Source organism: Hesperophylax consimilis, chromosome 12 (assembly GCF_061612785.1).
Source record: "Hesperophylax consimilis isolate HC1 chromosome 12, BYU_Hcon_1.0, whole genome shotgun sequence".
Taxonomy (NCBI): domain Eukaryota; kingdom Metazoa; phylum Arthropoda; class Insecta; order Trichoptera; family Limnephilidae; genus Hesperophylax; species Hesperophylax consimilis.
Genome location: NC_142847.1, coordinates 11972479 through 11989744, shown reverse-complemented (window position 1 = coordinate 11989744; position 17266 = coordinate 11972479). Strand labels below are relative to the sequence as shown.

General features: G+C 38.9%; 1 protein-coding gene across 1 annotated transcript; it reads left to right on the top strand.

Moving 5' to 3' along the window:
* Positions 1-247: 247 nt before the first annotated feature.
* l(2)41Ab (lethal (2) 41Ab) lies at positions 248-15678 on the top strand. The gene is made up of 17 exons (XM_089637937.1): positions 248-414; positions 1439-1577; positions 2901-2990; positions 3092-3224; positions 3469-3626; positions 5674-5918; positions 7471-7613; positions 8039-8139; positions 8560-8742; positions 9114-9359; positions 10293-10467; positions 10702-10910; positions 10993-11112; positions 11573-11668; positions 11752-11925; positions 14527-14685; positions 15331-15678. The coding sequence occupies exons 1-17, from the start codon at positions 248-250 to the stop codon at positions 15676-15678; spliced, it is 2886 nt and encodes a 961-aa protein (XP_089494063.1).
* The last annotated feature ends 1588 nt before the right edge of the window (positions 15679-17266 follow it).

Here is a 17266-nt window from a genome sequence, read left to right as displayed (position 1 = left end):
TTATACACTGTAAGTAGGTACTTATCTGTGCATCGCTTTGATGTTGGAGGAATACATGTCATATTACTCCGAGGTTGTCGCAGAGTCGTCCCCTAGTTACCCAGTTGTTAGATCAGTAAATCAATGAAATGGTTCAGTGACTTGTTGCCATGGTTTTTTAGCCTCATTCTGTTTACTCTGTCAAAGAAAACTTCAACAATAACATAAAAATACAATCCAGCTCCTCTGACTGAACACTGACTGAAGTATGTCAGACCTGGAGTCCGAGGATGGGGGGGACCAGGTGGGCCCAGAGGACACGGTGGGCCCGAGGAGGAGTGAGGGGCGCTACGTGTCCAGCCTCCTGGAGGAGATCTTGCAGCGTACCACAGCTGGAGAGGGAGACGCTGCCATCATTAATACTTCCACTACAAGGTAAGGTCTTATCTTGTAGGAATCCCGAGTATCTTTAGATTCCTTTACGAAACCCAACATTCTCAAAGAAGCTCCACATTCTTCTTCGTCTGACGCCCTCTCCTATTGGAGGGTTGGCTTTCATCAGGGCAATCTCCACCCTACACCCCTGCTGGTGGCAGCTCAAAACAACTCGTCGAATGGGTAAAGGTGTCGAATTCCGCTGCATGCAAAGGCTCTTTAAAAAAACAACACTTAATTTTAACTTAAATATCTAATGGAGACAACTATTTAAGTCGGGGGTTTATGTAAACACAAAATATCTTTTCAGGGTTTAGTTTGGGTTATTTTAATAATTAATGCATATTTCCTAACCTTCAAACTTAACAAAGGGGGGCGGTCGTCTGATTGAGATTCTGTTGTTAACCTTGTCTCTAACTCAAACCAGGTCTGAAGTCTGTCGGCCTAAAAACGAAAAACGGACATACAGGTGACATCTGGGTTTCAAATTTTAAATGCCAATGGCTCTATAGATAATGAAGCATGCATTTAGTAGTGTTGGCAATAATACGTCAGCAAAGTTTTTCTCTGATAATTTTTTTTTTTTTTTTTTTAAAAAGAAAGAAAATTAAAAATTAAGTTTTGTTAGCGATTGGCGACATGGTGATTTTTCAAAATGGCGAGTTGTTCTGACATTGTTAACCTTGTTCTAAAAATGCTTGGTGGATGCTTTGAGGACTAACTGATGTTGGCTTCACGAGAACGGGTCGTTTCTTCGACTAGTTTTTTGTATGTCGGCTCGCACGCGAAAGGATCTAGCGGAATTTGTTTTTCTTTTATATAATCCGGGCCTCTTTAGAACACACATTAATAAATCTCTTCCTATACTCCCTACCTCAACCCGCTCCACAACGCTGCCTAACTGGATGGCGACATAGTTCCCCTATCTTTACTCTATGCAGACGGGTCGCTCTTGTGAGGTGTACCATTATAAATTATACAAATGTACATGAAAATGATTAATGAAGAACTGTGTGATGTGCAGATGGTTGGCAGCGCCCTCGGCTCCAGAGCCGCCCACCGTGCTGCAGCCAGGACACCCCCTCATGCAGCGCTTCCAGGAGGCCCTCAAGGACTACTTGATGAAGGAAAATGCAAGGGTCCACACTGAGCTCCTGGAGTTGGTAAAAAATCACATTTCTTACTACAATGAATTCAATGCTTTTGCATTATTGGTATTATATACAGCCCTAGTTTACTTAGCATAATTGCCTTCCATTTACGAAGTAGAACTACTCTATACAAAAATCTATTTAATTGTATTAATAATATCACGACTGAGTCATTTAAATACTCGCTTGTGCCTAGATTGCAGGCAGTTGGTAATACTCACAGAAATGGTAGATGTGTTCAACCATACGGAATATAGTTACAAGAAGGCTATGATAATAATAGCATTATAGCATATAATTACTAATATAAACATACCATTATTTTGTATCACTTGTGGGTTCTACATAATATTTGTATTAGCTAAATTAACTCTATGATTATTGTTGCACTATATTATTAGTAATATATTTAAAACACCCTTGTGGACATCCAATATTATAAATAAATAAATAATTTATAATTTTGCAGTTCAAGCAAAACAAATGTTTCAAATCTCTTATTTTATATTAGTACAAAGGTTTTTCAGTTTACATACAGTGCTTAGTGATATCATAAGAAGATTATAGGTATCGTCTTTAGATGAAAATCATAGATTTCCAATTTAATAGACTTACGCTAACATGAAATCTGGGTATCATTTCGACGAGCTGGAGTTAAACAATGTGACAATATTTTTGGTATCAGGAAGGTTTGAGTTTGATATCGGCCGTATATTGACCACCAAAGAGTACGCATTGAAATAACCAGACTATGCGCAGAGAAGTAAAGTTCTGCAAAGGATTGCAGCGGTGTCCATTGTGGGATTTTTCTGCGGAGGATCTGAATATTCATTCTTAAACGAATTGCCTGGCTTAGTGACGCTAAAACTGAGTGAGGTCGGTAAATTATAACACATTTGTAAAAGTGTCTAGCTAAACAATGCAATAAAATGTTAAATTTTAAAAACAAGTACAAACTTATATTTACCAGATTTGTGATTTGATTGATTGTGGTCAAGTTTTTTGCGAACCAGCAGTTTGCGCGCTATTGTAAAAATCACTGTTAATTTATAAGCAGATTTTATTTTCGAGGACCGAATGTTGATATTATAATGCAAGTTGCCTGTATACTGTCAGATTCATTTGTTGACACCGAAAGTGGGACGTTCACTTCGCCTCACGCACTCTGCGCAAGTTGGTTGTTCCCGTTTTCCTAATTGGCTTGTCTATTAATATGAATGTCTATGAGGAAAATAGATTGGATAACATGCCTTTCGTTTTGGAACACCATTTGATTGGCTCCTAGAATCTGCTGCTTGTTGTTTATACTTAACTGTGTGAAATAATGTATTTTAGAAAGCCAACTTGAAGCAGAACAAGCGAGACTACGCAACGCAAATGTCCCAGGAGATGTACTCCCTAGAGCAGGAAGTTCAAGTGCAAAGGGTCAGTAACTCTAAAAATAACATCTTGCGTATTCTTATTTTCTGGATAATGTATGTTAAAGATAAGCAGTTCTCTACTGTAACAAATAATTCATGTTCCAGAATACCATTCAGCAATACGAGGAGACGCTGGAAAGTGTGGTGAGCCTTCGGGAAGAGAGGGAAAACTCCGTCAAGAAGAACAGGGATATCTGCAAAAAGCGCAGTGAGAAGCTCGCCGCCAAGAAGGCCGAAGGTTCAAACTTAATTAACACAATACTTCCCCTTAAGCCTTGATGGTACGGACAGACATGCTCATTATTAGTACGAAAGCATGCTATTATTGAGCAATTGCTACATAGTGGCTTGTGTGTCCGTTTCATGTGGAGTATTGAGTATATATGAGTATGAGATTTCAGTTTCCACAGTGATTTGAATAGATTGTTAGTGTTCATCGTATTGAAAGTGTTCCCTTGATTTGTATTTGATTTGTTCCCTAGACATGGAGCTGCTGGGAGAGCTGGACGCTCTGAACCTGCTGAGCAAGCAATACGAATCGTGGCAGAACGAGACGGACTGCGAGCTGGCAGTCAACCAGCGCACGGCTGACAAGATGCAAGTGGATAAGCAACAGCTGGCCCTGCAGCAGAAGCAGCTGGTGGGTTCATATTACCTCTCAGACACACTCCTGCACTAGCTGCAATGTAACGTCAAAGAATTGTGCAAGTTTGGATTGCCACGGTAGTGCCTGATGATTGTTTTGTTGACGGTTTTTCGGGTGGCTGCCCTGCGATCGGTTTGACGGGCGAGCAAAAAATTACGCGGGTAGGTAGATTGGGGAACAATACGCGGGAGGACGATTCCGCGGTGCGCGTGGCGTTAGGCGAGAAAAAATGGAGATTGAAATTTTGAGAAAAAGATCGCGCGGATACCTTGAACTTATCCTTTGGAGACTTTCCGTTTAAATTTACAAAACACATAACCAACGTTTCGACTCCTGTGTAAGATCGGCCTGTGCTTGTTCGAGTGTTGTGGCTTGAAGAGATGAAAATATACAATCGGTTATTTGGATTAAAAAATGGTTTTATTTGTGAAGCGTAATTCCTTGGAGACTACACTGGATTACCAAGCATGCTGTCGAGGTGACACAAAGATGAATCATCATTGTTCCGTTAAACGTTCAATGGATGCTGTTTAATTGAGGATGGCCTCGCGCACTCCATCCGACGAATCTCTACCCGGCGCAACCTGCTCACCGCTGGCGGACTCTCAAAACACCTTCAGACGTGACAACATGATCAAGGTTCTTCAATGCTTTTACACATTATGTCTTCTTGCCTTAGCCCCATAATAGCCCTGGTGATTGACAAGAGTCCATGCTCATCAGACGCTCATCAGACGCTCATCAGACGCTCATCAGACGTGACATCAGACGTGACAGCAAACACACGCCACACTATATGCAAACACTGATAGCACAAGGACAGGATTGTGTACATAAAAAGTTGAGAGACGCTTTATAGCCTCTTTATCCCAAACGATACATGTAACATAAATTGAGGTCTCAGTGGCAGAAACATAAGCCCATTGTCCCATCTTTAAATATCAGAAACCAATTATAAAGATTATTCTAAAACTACCGATCACTAGCAGTTTCGATGACATCTTTAGGAGAATCTGTATATTGGATATTAGGCAACATTACGCCAAAAATATGCTAGCATAACTCTTCAAAACCAGAACTCTACTTGATAATGTCTAAACTGCTTGCGATATTCAAATGATTCCTTAATTATTGCTTTCGTTAAAACAACATTTGGCCAAAGAAATTTTATAAGCCACTAAGCTAAACATTGCACTTCCACTGCCCATTAGACAAAACATAAAAACACCAAGTCTTGTATCACCAGCCAAGACAGATCAAACAGTAATGATTTTTTTAAACCTCCTCATGAGTTTGTACATATCAATGGTACAATGTTGACTGTCTTTTTATTTTTTATTGTTATATTGTGTTGTAAACTACGCCTGCTCGCAACACAGAGTTTTCTGGAGAGACGGGTACAAAACATCCAGTACATACCCATGTAGTAATTATACATACTAATTTTGACTGTTGGAGACTTGAGTAAGTTGGTTAGTAATGTGAAATATTCCTGCGTAATGCATAACATTATTCAAGTTCATTGAAGTTTAAATTCTAAATTGGAACTACTTGTCATATCCGGCAAGCAATAAAGTATTGTTAGCTGCATATTTAAATATTGACGCCACAGTATTGATTCACCGGCCAGCTCGGCAGCTGGAGTAGTTTTCCTGTTCGCCGACAGAGCGCACCTCTGGCGGCAGTAGAGCGAACCAAAAGACTTTGGCCAAGGTTCCTAGAAAATATATTTAAAGGGTTTTATCAGTGATTCAATCCAATATTGTATTTATATGCCTTTCTTGAAAGCACTGAGTTTTTATGGGGATAAAAGTATATATTCGTATTGCATATGTATAGGCGCAAACAAATAATTTGTTCTAATGTTTTAAAGCTAAGATTGCAAAAAGTTTATTTTCAAAAAATAATTTAATTAATGAAGGCATAGATAGTTATTAAATTATAAATTAAAAATGTTACGTAAGTTGTAATGTAACAATCAAGACTGATAAAGGACTCAAATCATTCAAGAGGTATCTCAGGTGTGATAATATCGTTGCAGGACCTGATGATGTACAAGTTGATGACGGAGGTGTGGGGTTTGGAGGGCAAGCTGTCCCTGTTGGCAGAGCAGGACCAGATCAAGCGGGAGGAGCGCGAGCTACTAAGCGAGAAGCTAGCGGACCAGGGGGCGGCGCTCGAGGCGCTCCGGGCTGAGCACTCCCGCCTGCTGCAGGCCTGGGGGTCCGTCATCACGCTCGTGCAGCACCGCGACCAGCTCTATACGGACCTCAGCCAGGAGTATGCGTGAGTCTCCTCATTTCTTCTCCCCTGTGCTTTGTTGGTTATGACTGGTGTAGACAAGGTCTATAATTTGAACAAAAATGAGTATCAATATATTATGCTACTTATAAACAGGACCAAATTTCTGCAAACCGCGTAATTCGCGGCTCGTCTTGAGGAAATTTTGTCCTGTTTATAAGCACCCTTAGATCTACTTTAAAAATAAAAAATTAATTTATTATTTTATTCACGCCCTTTTTAGGAGTGTTTACATGAATAGTAAAAATTATATATTAATACAGTACATATTTACTATACATAACTATACTGTCTCAGTAACAATTTTTTGTATTTGTCAAGTAATAAATCAAAGACTATATAATTATTTCCCTCCGTAAGTATTCTGGGCAGTGAAAATACATATGATAGTTAGTACCAGAATTTCTGCACTGAAATAAATCCCGACTTTTAGTATTAAGTAGTGGAATCTGAAAGTTTATCATCGCAAGCAATTCTGGACTATAAAATGCATCACTTAGAATTTTATATAGAAATTCTTAGTCAGTGAAAATCCTTCTTCTGGCTATTTAAGCATATTCATTTCACGTATATATTGTTATATAGGTATGAAATGGGAGAATTGTACCCAATTTTTCCAAGACCCCACACCAAACATAACACAATTTAATCAGTGTTTAAATTATTAACTATTTTAGATGAGTATAATCATTATAAATTATCGACGAAAATGTCTACTTCAGCACACACTCTTTTTGGGTCATAGGGCTAAATTAAATAATTTGGTAATATTTTCAAATGCTTAGAGCCATTTTTTTCACAAAATTTGAACAATTCATCAAATTTCAAAGTTAATTTTCAACTTCTGTAAAGCTTTATATTCAAATTCTGTTATTATATCATTATTAGCCAGTTGTTTCACATACTTGAAATAATAACAGAACTTGAATAGAATTTTCGCAAAACTTTAAAATTGATTAATTATTCAAATACTATTAAACAATCCGTCCTTTTGTTTCTTCTCAATTATCCACTACTTTTTTGTATTTTGAATTTTGTTCTCTTTTATCTTAACTGCTTCATTAAGTTCACTTCAAATAGAATTCTTATCTTTTCTTTTCACTAGCGTTAATGTCTATACACTATTACGATGTACTTTAACTGCTACTGGGTAGAAGCACAGTATCTTCCTTGACAGTCTAAAGGACGATGCTGTGTTTTTACTTGACGGTAGAATAATAGTTTATTATTCACCTCAATGCAGGTTCTCCTAGTGAGGTGTTCAAAAAACATTAGTACTTAACCCTTTACAGTTACTGATTATTTTACACTCTACTACCATGTTTTATATATTAGAAACATTTTTGTATTAGGTACTGGCACTTATTATAAATAAACATCTTTAAACTGTAAGTACTATAGTATAGAAATAAATAAATAAAATTAAAATATTTTCACTGCCATTAGACAGAACCTGGATGAGAATAGAGATGTCTTTGTCCCACTGGATACAGCGATATGAGATAATGGATACAGCATAATTTTGAAACTGTTCCAGAGACCTGCAGTCCGACTACGGCGTGTTGAACTCCAACATGGAGGGAATCAAGAAGGAGATAGACGAGGCCATGCAGTGCCACGAGGACATGACGGTGCAGAGGGAGAGGACGGCCTACGACCTGGCGAGCTGCCAGAGGTCAAGTTAGGGCAACATTATACTATACATAGTCTGTTATTGTTATTACATACTGCAACTATATATGTCATTAAGATAATAATACTATCAGATTATTATTAAAACTGAAAGCGGTTTTCTCTCTTTCAAACACTCAATTAAGTCATATTTCTCACCAAAATACAAAATGAGATAGCATAACTTTTATGAGACTGTGTGAGGCTGGAATATATATCTCCAAAAAAGACTCTACGGTTGTTTGCTGTCTGTGAAGAATATCTCCCGAAATTGCACCACTATCTAGCAGTCAAAACGCATGAATGCTCGTGCTCGACCTTGTATCCTCGGGCATAAGTCCTCTGGGAACTGTTGGCATCTCACGCCTTGAAAACTGGTCGTCATTGGGAGGTATACAAAAGAGATTACTAAATATCTTAATTGTTATTTTCAGTAAAAATGGAGGAGAAAAAGAGAGACCACTTAGAGACAGCCATGGCTGAGACTAACAGAGCTCTGGAGATAACTGACAAAGAATTACACCAAGCTAAATTGGTAATACTTTTATTTCAATTTACCGATGGTCCATTATGTAAAATCTTTGTATAAAACATCTAACGACAAACATTATTTTTAACAGTCGTTATTTTTAACAAACGTTTATAAATAGAAAAATAAAAGCTGAAAAAATTCCGCGTAAATTGATCGCTTGCGTAGTTGCTTCCGCTTTGTTAACCGTCCCGTTTCCAACAGGGGTAGTCAAAATCTGTAAAATTACTATCCTCCATGTATAATTTTAAATAGATACATTAAAGCTTTATATTTTTTGTAATCTTACAAAGCCTGTATACACAAAACCAATATTATATACAATACAATATCAATAATCAGTTAAATTAGATTTGTTCCCCCACATTTCTAACAAAGTTCATTTACTGTTTAAGACTGATTTGTAGCCTGCTGTATGTTTTGTAGGAGAACGTGGGTCTGACCAACACGCTGAAGGTGATAGTGCGCGAGATGGAGCGGCTGACGGAAGCAAAGATGAAGCTGGAGTGGGAGACGCTCGAACAGCTGCAGACGCGCATGGTCTGTGACAAAGCCACACAAGCCACCGCAGCGGCCATCAGGAAGCTCAAGGAAACCGCCAGGAAGCTGGTGAGTAACGAAACATACTTTAAATCTTTTGTTGTGCACCGAAAAGGCACCTTTCTTTTAAAATTACTATGTATTGTCCATAATTATGTTCCCGGTGATTATCTTCATCATCTAATTTATTCCACCTTTGACTTCCACCCCGATTATTTATAACATATTTCCCTTGAATACTTAAATTTTTTAAGCTATTAATTAAGCAGTTGAAGATAATCTCCATATATTTTCCAAGCCTAAAAGTAATTATACGAAATTCCATTGATAGAAAAAAATAGCACAGTACGTTTCAAAAGTTATTAAATGACACTTGAATATATGAATGATATTTATTTGAAATAGAATATAATGGGTAGTAATGAATACGCACTCTACAGGAGATTACTCTGCTGAGCGGTGAGAACCAGCAGGCGCGCCTGGCACTGCAGTCTGAGCAGCAGCGGGAGAAGAACTTGCGGCAAGTGGGGTTGGTGAGCGAGGCGCGAGAAGAGGCGGACCAGCAGGAGGCGGCTGTGCGAGGCGTGCAGAGCGCAATGGACCACACGCTGCAGCAAGTGATTCACAAGCAAGACGCCCTGGAAAGCGCCACCAATAAGTTCAATGCGCTGCTCGAGAAACTGCAGGTGATACTGACAAACACATTAATATATTTATATACTCGCCATTTATTCAACAATATCTCCTCAATGGTGCTTTTAACTTTTAGTATTACCCAAGGGGTGCCCAGGTTCATCGATAGGTGGGTGCAGACGTGGCGTGGTGCCAGACGTGGCGTGGCATGAAAAACCCTTTGATATCTCCAACTGGTCTTTCAACCCATCGCCTTGTGCCGCAGCGGGAGGGATATATTAAAACATCCGTCATTCCTGGACACACTAATCCCTAGATTCCTACCCACCCCTCATACCTTTTTTCTTATCAGAACTTTCTGTTCTTCCTTTTCTTAAAAGAGGGTCTATCCCTCCACGCAGCATCCCCAAAGATAACATGGGCTTTGAAGAAAATTATTTTCCTCAGGGCCTCCCGTGTAAGGTTAATGTAAAAAAAAAAAATAAAAAATAACAATATTTTTCGCGAATACTTTTTAAAGATCAGCTGTAGAAGACATAAATAATTATGTCTGAATTCTTGACACATCAGTTCCAATTTTTAAAATGACACATAAATTCAAAATAAATCTGATTTGATTGTATCAGAGTTACATCACACACAGTCACAACCGAAATTAGTATATTTGATATTTTAAAGAAACCTTAATTGGTTTCAAGGTCTTTTGCAACACAAATGATTGATGGATTTTTTTTTTTTTTTTTTCATATAATTTATTTAGATGTATGATATTATACAGAGTATTGAACTCACCACTCTGTTCAGCTGAAATAAACATCCATTATTATTATTGTGAATCATATGAAAGTCATGAACCACAATGCAGATGAAATTTTTTTAAATACGTATAATAATAAATAAGCAATTATTCCGATTTTGTCCTTCTTTAGCCAGGAAAATGTAATTTTCCAAGTAAAATGGTACATGTGTTTGTATTATATGTGTAGGGTGTGGAGAAGACAGCCGCTCAGCGCAAGGTGGAGGAACTGGAGAAGAACGTAGCCGATACGAGCCAGCAGGTGCGGGAGCTGCAGCAAGAGTGGCTGCGCGCGCAAGCCCGCGTCGTGCTCCTCTCCGAGCAGCGACAGAAACAGGCACAGGACATCAGCCTCACCAGGAAGCGTAAGATATCCTTTCTCTCCACCACTCTGTCCAATCCCATCAATGCCACTCACTGCCCCGACCAAATTCTGTCCAATCCCATCAGTCCTTCTCACTCACCATTAGTCCCTCTCAATGCCCCAATGTCACTCTGTCCAACCCCACCAGTCCATATCACTGCCCTGACTTCACCATTAGTCCCTATTACTGCTTGAAACCCACTCGTTTGACCAACATTTTAATTTTCCTTTTCAGAGATCCAGGTGCTAGAGGGTAAGAACATGAAGCTGGAGAACGAGATCAGCCGACTGTCGCGCGAGGAGGCAGATATCCAGCGCTCGGTAGACGTGCTACAAGCTCGTGTGGACCAGCTCTACCAACAGCGGAGTAATGACCAGCGGCACAACGAGCAGTTACAGGCGGCCTATAGCCACCTCACGCTGGACTATATGGCGCAGCTCAAGGTCACTGATACTTTATCTAATTACACTAGGTTTATCCTGAAGTATACTCGTTATAACCAAGTTAAACTGAATATAATTACAGGATGCTGAAGAAGAAACCACCGGGATAGAAGACAGCATTACAGAACTGGAGGAGGACAAGGAGCAACTGGCGATGGACCTGCACCACATTCGCAAGGAGGCCTTGTCGTGGCAGAAAATGGTACCCATTGTAAACTAGTACATAGTTCTGTGAATAGTAGACATTGTATCCATAAAAGTATGTCTCTAAATAAAACCAAAATTTTCTCTGAAATAATAATATTTGTAAGTAGGAACATAAACTCCTACCTTCTTAATTATAAACCGTAATGTTTATTAAGAAACGTCACTTTTTCAATGACAATTCTTTTTTTAAACTTTCTTCAGGCAGGTAGGTGCCATAATATTGAAAAAAATACGAATAAGACAGTTCAAATAAAAACAACGATTTCACATTTAAAAAAAATAATTTTACTGAACCATTAAATCGGCCACCATCGAAATGGAAACAGAATGTACAAACAAGTTTACTGGCAGACGAAATACAAAACCGTTGAGTTAAAGCAGAGCTTCACTATCAGATTCATTTCCAGTCTATGGAACGTATGACAGTTTCCTAATAATAAAACATTTTTTTGCAGGTGATTCTAGCCATGGAAACAAAGCAAAAGATCATCGATGAAAAGGGCTCCGGAAGCGAAACAGAGAAGATGAAATTAGAAATTCATCGAATGCAGGTCTGTTACAGTAAAAAATCAGAATTAGCATCACCATGCGAAAGGTCACTACTAGTTTGTTAGCGTCGTTTGTTTTGTTGCAGGTACGACAGGCGCAGCTGTCACGGCTAGCCACACGACTCTCCGAGGAGATGGCGCAGGGTGTTTCGCGCCGTGCGGCAGCCGCGGGGCGCGCGCTGGCAGACCCACGACGCCGCCGTCTCGCGCTTCCGCACGCCCTGCGTGACCGCAAGGCCAACATACGTGCCAAGCTGCAGGTGAGCCGGCCACCATCCCACCAACCCATCATCCCGCCAACAGCCGTTGTCCCATTTATTCATCAATAATTAACAAACGAGTGGGACAAACGGATTCCCACTGACGTAATTTATCTCGACTTCGAGAAAGCCTTCGATACTATTCCAACCAATAGACTGTTGGCTAAACTTAAATTCCTAGGCGTAAGAGGACGACTTCTCAAATGGATCAAATCCTTCCTCACTGAGAGAAAATTACAAGTTCGAATTGGCAACCTCTGTCATCCGAGCGGGTCCAGTTCTGTTTATTTTGTACATCACGGACCTCCATACTATAATAAAATCAGACTCCAGCTGCTTTGCAGATGATACAAAATTCTTTGCCAACCCACACACTCATCACAACCAACTGCAAAACGATTTAAACGAAATATATCAGTGGACAAATGATTGGCTTCTAAAACTCAATGTCGAAAAATGCACTGTCCTACATGTTGGAAAAACTAACCCTACACTTGCCTACAAACTTAATGGAACACCTCTAAAAGCAGTGACATTACAACAAGACTTAGGAGTTGCCATATCACAGGACTTGAAATGGGAACCACACATCGCTGGAATTGTGAAAAGAACAAATTCACTAACATATCTAATCAGGAAAACCTTCCTTGACCTAACACCGGACATGATGTTAAAAATATATAAAACATATGTGCGACCTCTCCTGGAGTATGCTTTCCAAATATGGAGTCCTTACTTCGCAAAGGATATAAATCTGTTAGAGAGAGTACAGAGACGTTTCACTAAAATACCAAGAGCTCTGAAAGATCTACGATACGAAGATAGACTCAAGGAACTAAGATTACCAACCTTACAAGAAAGAAGAGAAAGGAGTGACTTGATCGAGACTTTCAAAATTTTATCTGGACATTACAGTTGCCCTAGCATCCAAGAAATCTTCACTAATAATAAAAATATAAATCTCCGTGGACACTCAAAAAAATTACCAAAACCCCTTTTGCATCTAATCCTAGAAAACACTTCCTTGCAAATAGAGTAGTGGATGCTTGGAACAAACTCCCACAACATGTCATCGATGCAACAAATATAAATCAATTCAAAGCTCTATTGGATTCACATTTGGAGAGAAGAAAGGAATTAGTTCAAACTTAAAACAACTCAATTACTGTCAAACTTGTTGTGAAATCAGATATAAGCGCATCAGCAGAATGCTCCCTGCTCATTACATAATAATAATAATTTATTTTACCTTTACAATCATTTTATGTTTTCTCGGTCACCAAACTGGGCACTGCCCGTATTATGGTGTTGATAAATCAACTCAGACAAAATAATAATCAAATAAAAAGAATTTAGCTTTAAAATAAAATATGAAAGAAAGAAAGTGACAAAAATTCAGTTTTGAGGATCCACTTATTCTTTAAAAAATGGAACTCGCTTCTTTCCTCCATGGTTCGTCCCCTTTCAAATATCTAACTCTGAAATCTTATTGGGTCGGTAGGGGAAGGAAACAGTAAGGAATCGACATAAACCAAAAACATGCGCAGTAAAAGTAATAGCTGCGCTGCAAACCGTAGAGAACTTTACTTTTATGCGCAGGATCTTAGAGCTCTTGGTTACTTGGTTATGCCGAATACTTACCGGACCGTGGAACAGCGGGCTTATAATATGAATGTGAAGAATAACTCCATACAGGAGTTGGTGAAGAAAATCCGAGGATCATATATTGTCATCTTCGGGTACACTGTGTGGAGGATTTAGTTGGAAAGTGAACTACTGGGAAAGGTGATCCTGCGTCTTGTAGAGACTTACATTATACTACCATACAGCAGTTGATTTATGCCATTCAGGTGGAAACACCAAATCCGGTAAATCCATAGAGTAAAGAAGAAAACGAGAAATGCGACACAAGCTTATTTCGTGATCCAAAAGTCTTGCAAATCGGATCTTGAATTTCCAATACGAGACTGTGTTTCATCATTATGAAATGACAGGTAGGTAATTTGGAATGCTCAAATCTTCCATTGGCACTAGTGCCCTGGCGGTCATAATAGCTGTCAATCTTTTTTTATTCCTATACAGTTTATTCCTCAATATTGTGCCAATATGCTCCTCGAAGACGTCTAGAAATAGGTTTCATAGAGATGAGTTAAGAAAAAAGTCATCAAACTATAAGTTGCATCTTATTTGGCCAATGAAAAAGTAGATTGTAAACGGATCACATGATACGCGCCATGTCTCTACTATACAGTGCTGCTGAAACAAGATAGATTTTGTATCACGTGATGCGCTAGTATGTACTCACTGGGGACATGTGATGGATTTTTTTATGTAATACCTATCACCAGATCGCAAAATGATGTCCATATTTTTTACTTCAAATAAACTCAGAAATCACTACCTTCATATTTTTCCCGTACATTCTGATACACCATGTATATTATACAACAATAAATGATCTGAAAGTGACAAAAATAAATATGTAGTTCCATGCCAGGTGAGAGGAGAGCTTTTGGTAAAAAGATATATCCACACAATGTATTTCCTTACATTTGATTGATAGGTAGATGGTCCATAAAATAATTTCAATAACCTTTGCAGGAAATAGAGATGAACAAAAGCATGCTGGAGACTCTCTCGAAGGAAGAAGAGTTCTTGCAGAATGAGCTGAACTCAAAGTTGATGGCCATAGCAGATCTGGACAGCCGCATCAGCCAAATCAAACTTGAACTGGATGAGGCACACCTTACCAAGCAAAAGGTTAGCCTCACACCCCCGTCACTGGCTTTCATGACGTGTGGTATCTTTTACCTAAACATAATGTCATTATTTAGTGATGTGTTAAAGTACTAATACATACAATTTATAATACGTACAATTTATAATCTCTAAACAGTGACCAGAAACACACAGTGTAAACGGGTAACTGGTGTATCTACATCACGCTGAGAACCCAAAAAAATGAAATTGTGATTTTTTTTCTTTCTTCTCAGCAAATTACTAGCTAAAGGGTTTTAAAAAAATGGAATCAGATTTACGCTTCGCAGCATTTTAAAAACAGTAATCAGCTGATATACCGTTTTTTTTTCAAATTTGACCTAAAACTTTAGACAAAACGAAAGCGCAAATCAAAATAGTTTGACTCTAAATGTGATGTAGATCCACCAGATTCCCGTTTGTACTTTGTATTTCGGGACTTCATGATTAACAGTAATTTGATTAATGTGTTAAGTTAAATAGTTATGGGTTTTTGATATGTAAAATGGTATAAAAAACCGAAGCATTCATCGAATATGTTGTTTGTTACTAACATAGTTTAGAATCTTCTAAACCATCGTTTTAGCGATGTCAGACAGAGATAATCATAGGAAGCCGCAAAACCTGATGAACTCTCCCTTGTTTCAGAACCTGGAGCGGCTGGTGAGCTGGCAACGCACAGCAGCACGGTGGGGGGCAGCGGGCGCAGGGCGGGGGGCGTTAGGCAGCGGGTCCGGGGGCGGCGCGAGCGAGCTTGACCGCCAGGCGCACGTACAGCGCGCGCTGGCCACCCTCACCACTGCCCTGCTGCAGCACCGCCCCGAGCACGCCCGTCTACGCCGCGTGCTGGCCACGCTGGGTCGGGAGGGGGTGGCGGACCAGGGCGAGGATCCGCCCCCAAGAGACTGCGAGTGCCGCCCCCCCTCGGTCTCTGTTCACTCGGCATCCACTGCCGAATCCCTCGATCAACTTTCACCCAGTGAATCAAATATTTGAATTAAATTATTGTTTGATGGATATATTTTTGCAACGTGAATAAAATTTATTTGAAAAAATACCGTGTATATTATTTTAAATCGTTTTTTGGTGACCGGATAACTCATCAAAATGACAATTCAACACACAATTAAAAAGTCATGAAAAATAATGAAACAAAAACTAGATTTAATAGGTTGCCTAAGTAAGGTTTAAATATTATTATTTTTCATCGTTTTCCATTACTTCATATCACTTTTTAACGGTGTGTTGAATTGTTATTTTTTTATCCCATCTAAAAACGATGTAGTCGACGTAGATGTACCACTCACTGACAATGAGCGTTTTCATGCAAGTTAAATTAAAATAAGTAACATCTGTCAGATAAGACAATCAAGTCGATCGAGTCAATCAAAGATCTAATATCTTTGGAGTCAATCAATGATCAAGCCCCACACATAGCATCCCCAGAGATGACATAGACCCTAAGGGAAATTATTTTCCTCAGGACCTCCTGTGTGGAGATAATGCTAAAAAAAAAATTCTTCATCACTGCAGTCACAGGAGTCTAAACAGGGCCTCGCCAGTTTCCAAGCTAAGGGGGCAGCATATTTTTTTATAGAGCTTGCAGGGAAGGAACAAGGAAGTTCTTCTTCTTTATGTGCCGTATCAGGTCCCCCCGACGTTGGCGATCACTCTAGAAAATGTCTCTTTGTCTTGCGCTGCCCGGAATAGCTCCTCCACACTTCTAATGCCGATCCACTCTCGTATATTTCGCAGCCAAGACATTTGTCTCCTACCAGGCCCTCTGCGACCCTCTCACAAGGAAGTAGTCAGAATAAACTCAAAATATTTACATACAAGCTGACGGGTACCCGGCGTTGCTCGGGGTTTTGTTAAGTCGTAAAGGGGCCTCTGGGCATACTAAGTCTTACGATTAGGGGCCCCCTTAAAAGCCGTAAACTTACAGAAAACAATAAACCACATTTTTAAAATAATTTTATTGAAGGGGTTCATGCAAGACAGTGCTATGCCACCTAATTGTGATTTGGAGATATACTAGTTAAACTATTAAACTATCTAAAGAGTTCTACTAGTAAAAATCAATTTGTTCCTTCCCAACCAATTTATAGCTACAAGTGGTGTACCACAAGGGTCTCATTTAGGCCCAATTTTGTTTTTACTGTTTATAAACAATATTGTTAATTTATTTGATAATGATTTAAATGCATTACTTTTCGCAGACGATTTCAAAATATTTAAAAAAATTAAAACCGCTGAAGATTGTATCTCTCTACAAAATAACCTAAACTTGATAATTAACTGGTGTACTCAAATAAACTTTATCTTAATATAAATAAGTGTCATTCAATAATATTTTACAAAATAATTCAGCCAATTGTTTATTCATATAAACTTAATGACTAAATCCTTACCTCTGTCGAAGAAATTAATGACCTGGGCAACTTTTTCGACTCTAAATTAATCTTTATGTCTCATATAAACACAATTAATAATAAGGAAATGAAAATGCTTGGCTTCATTCTTCAAAACTCCAGAGGCTTCAGGAATATTGCCATGAAAATTTTGTATAAATCTTCAGTTTGAA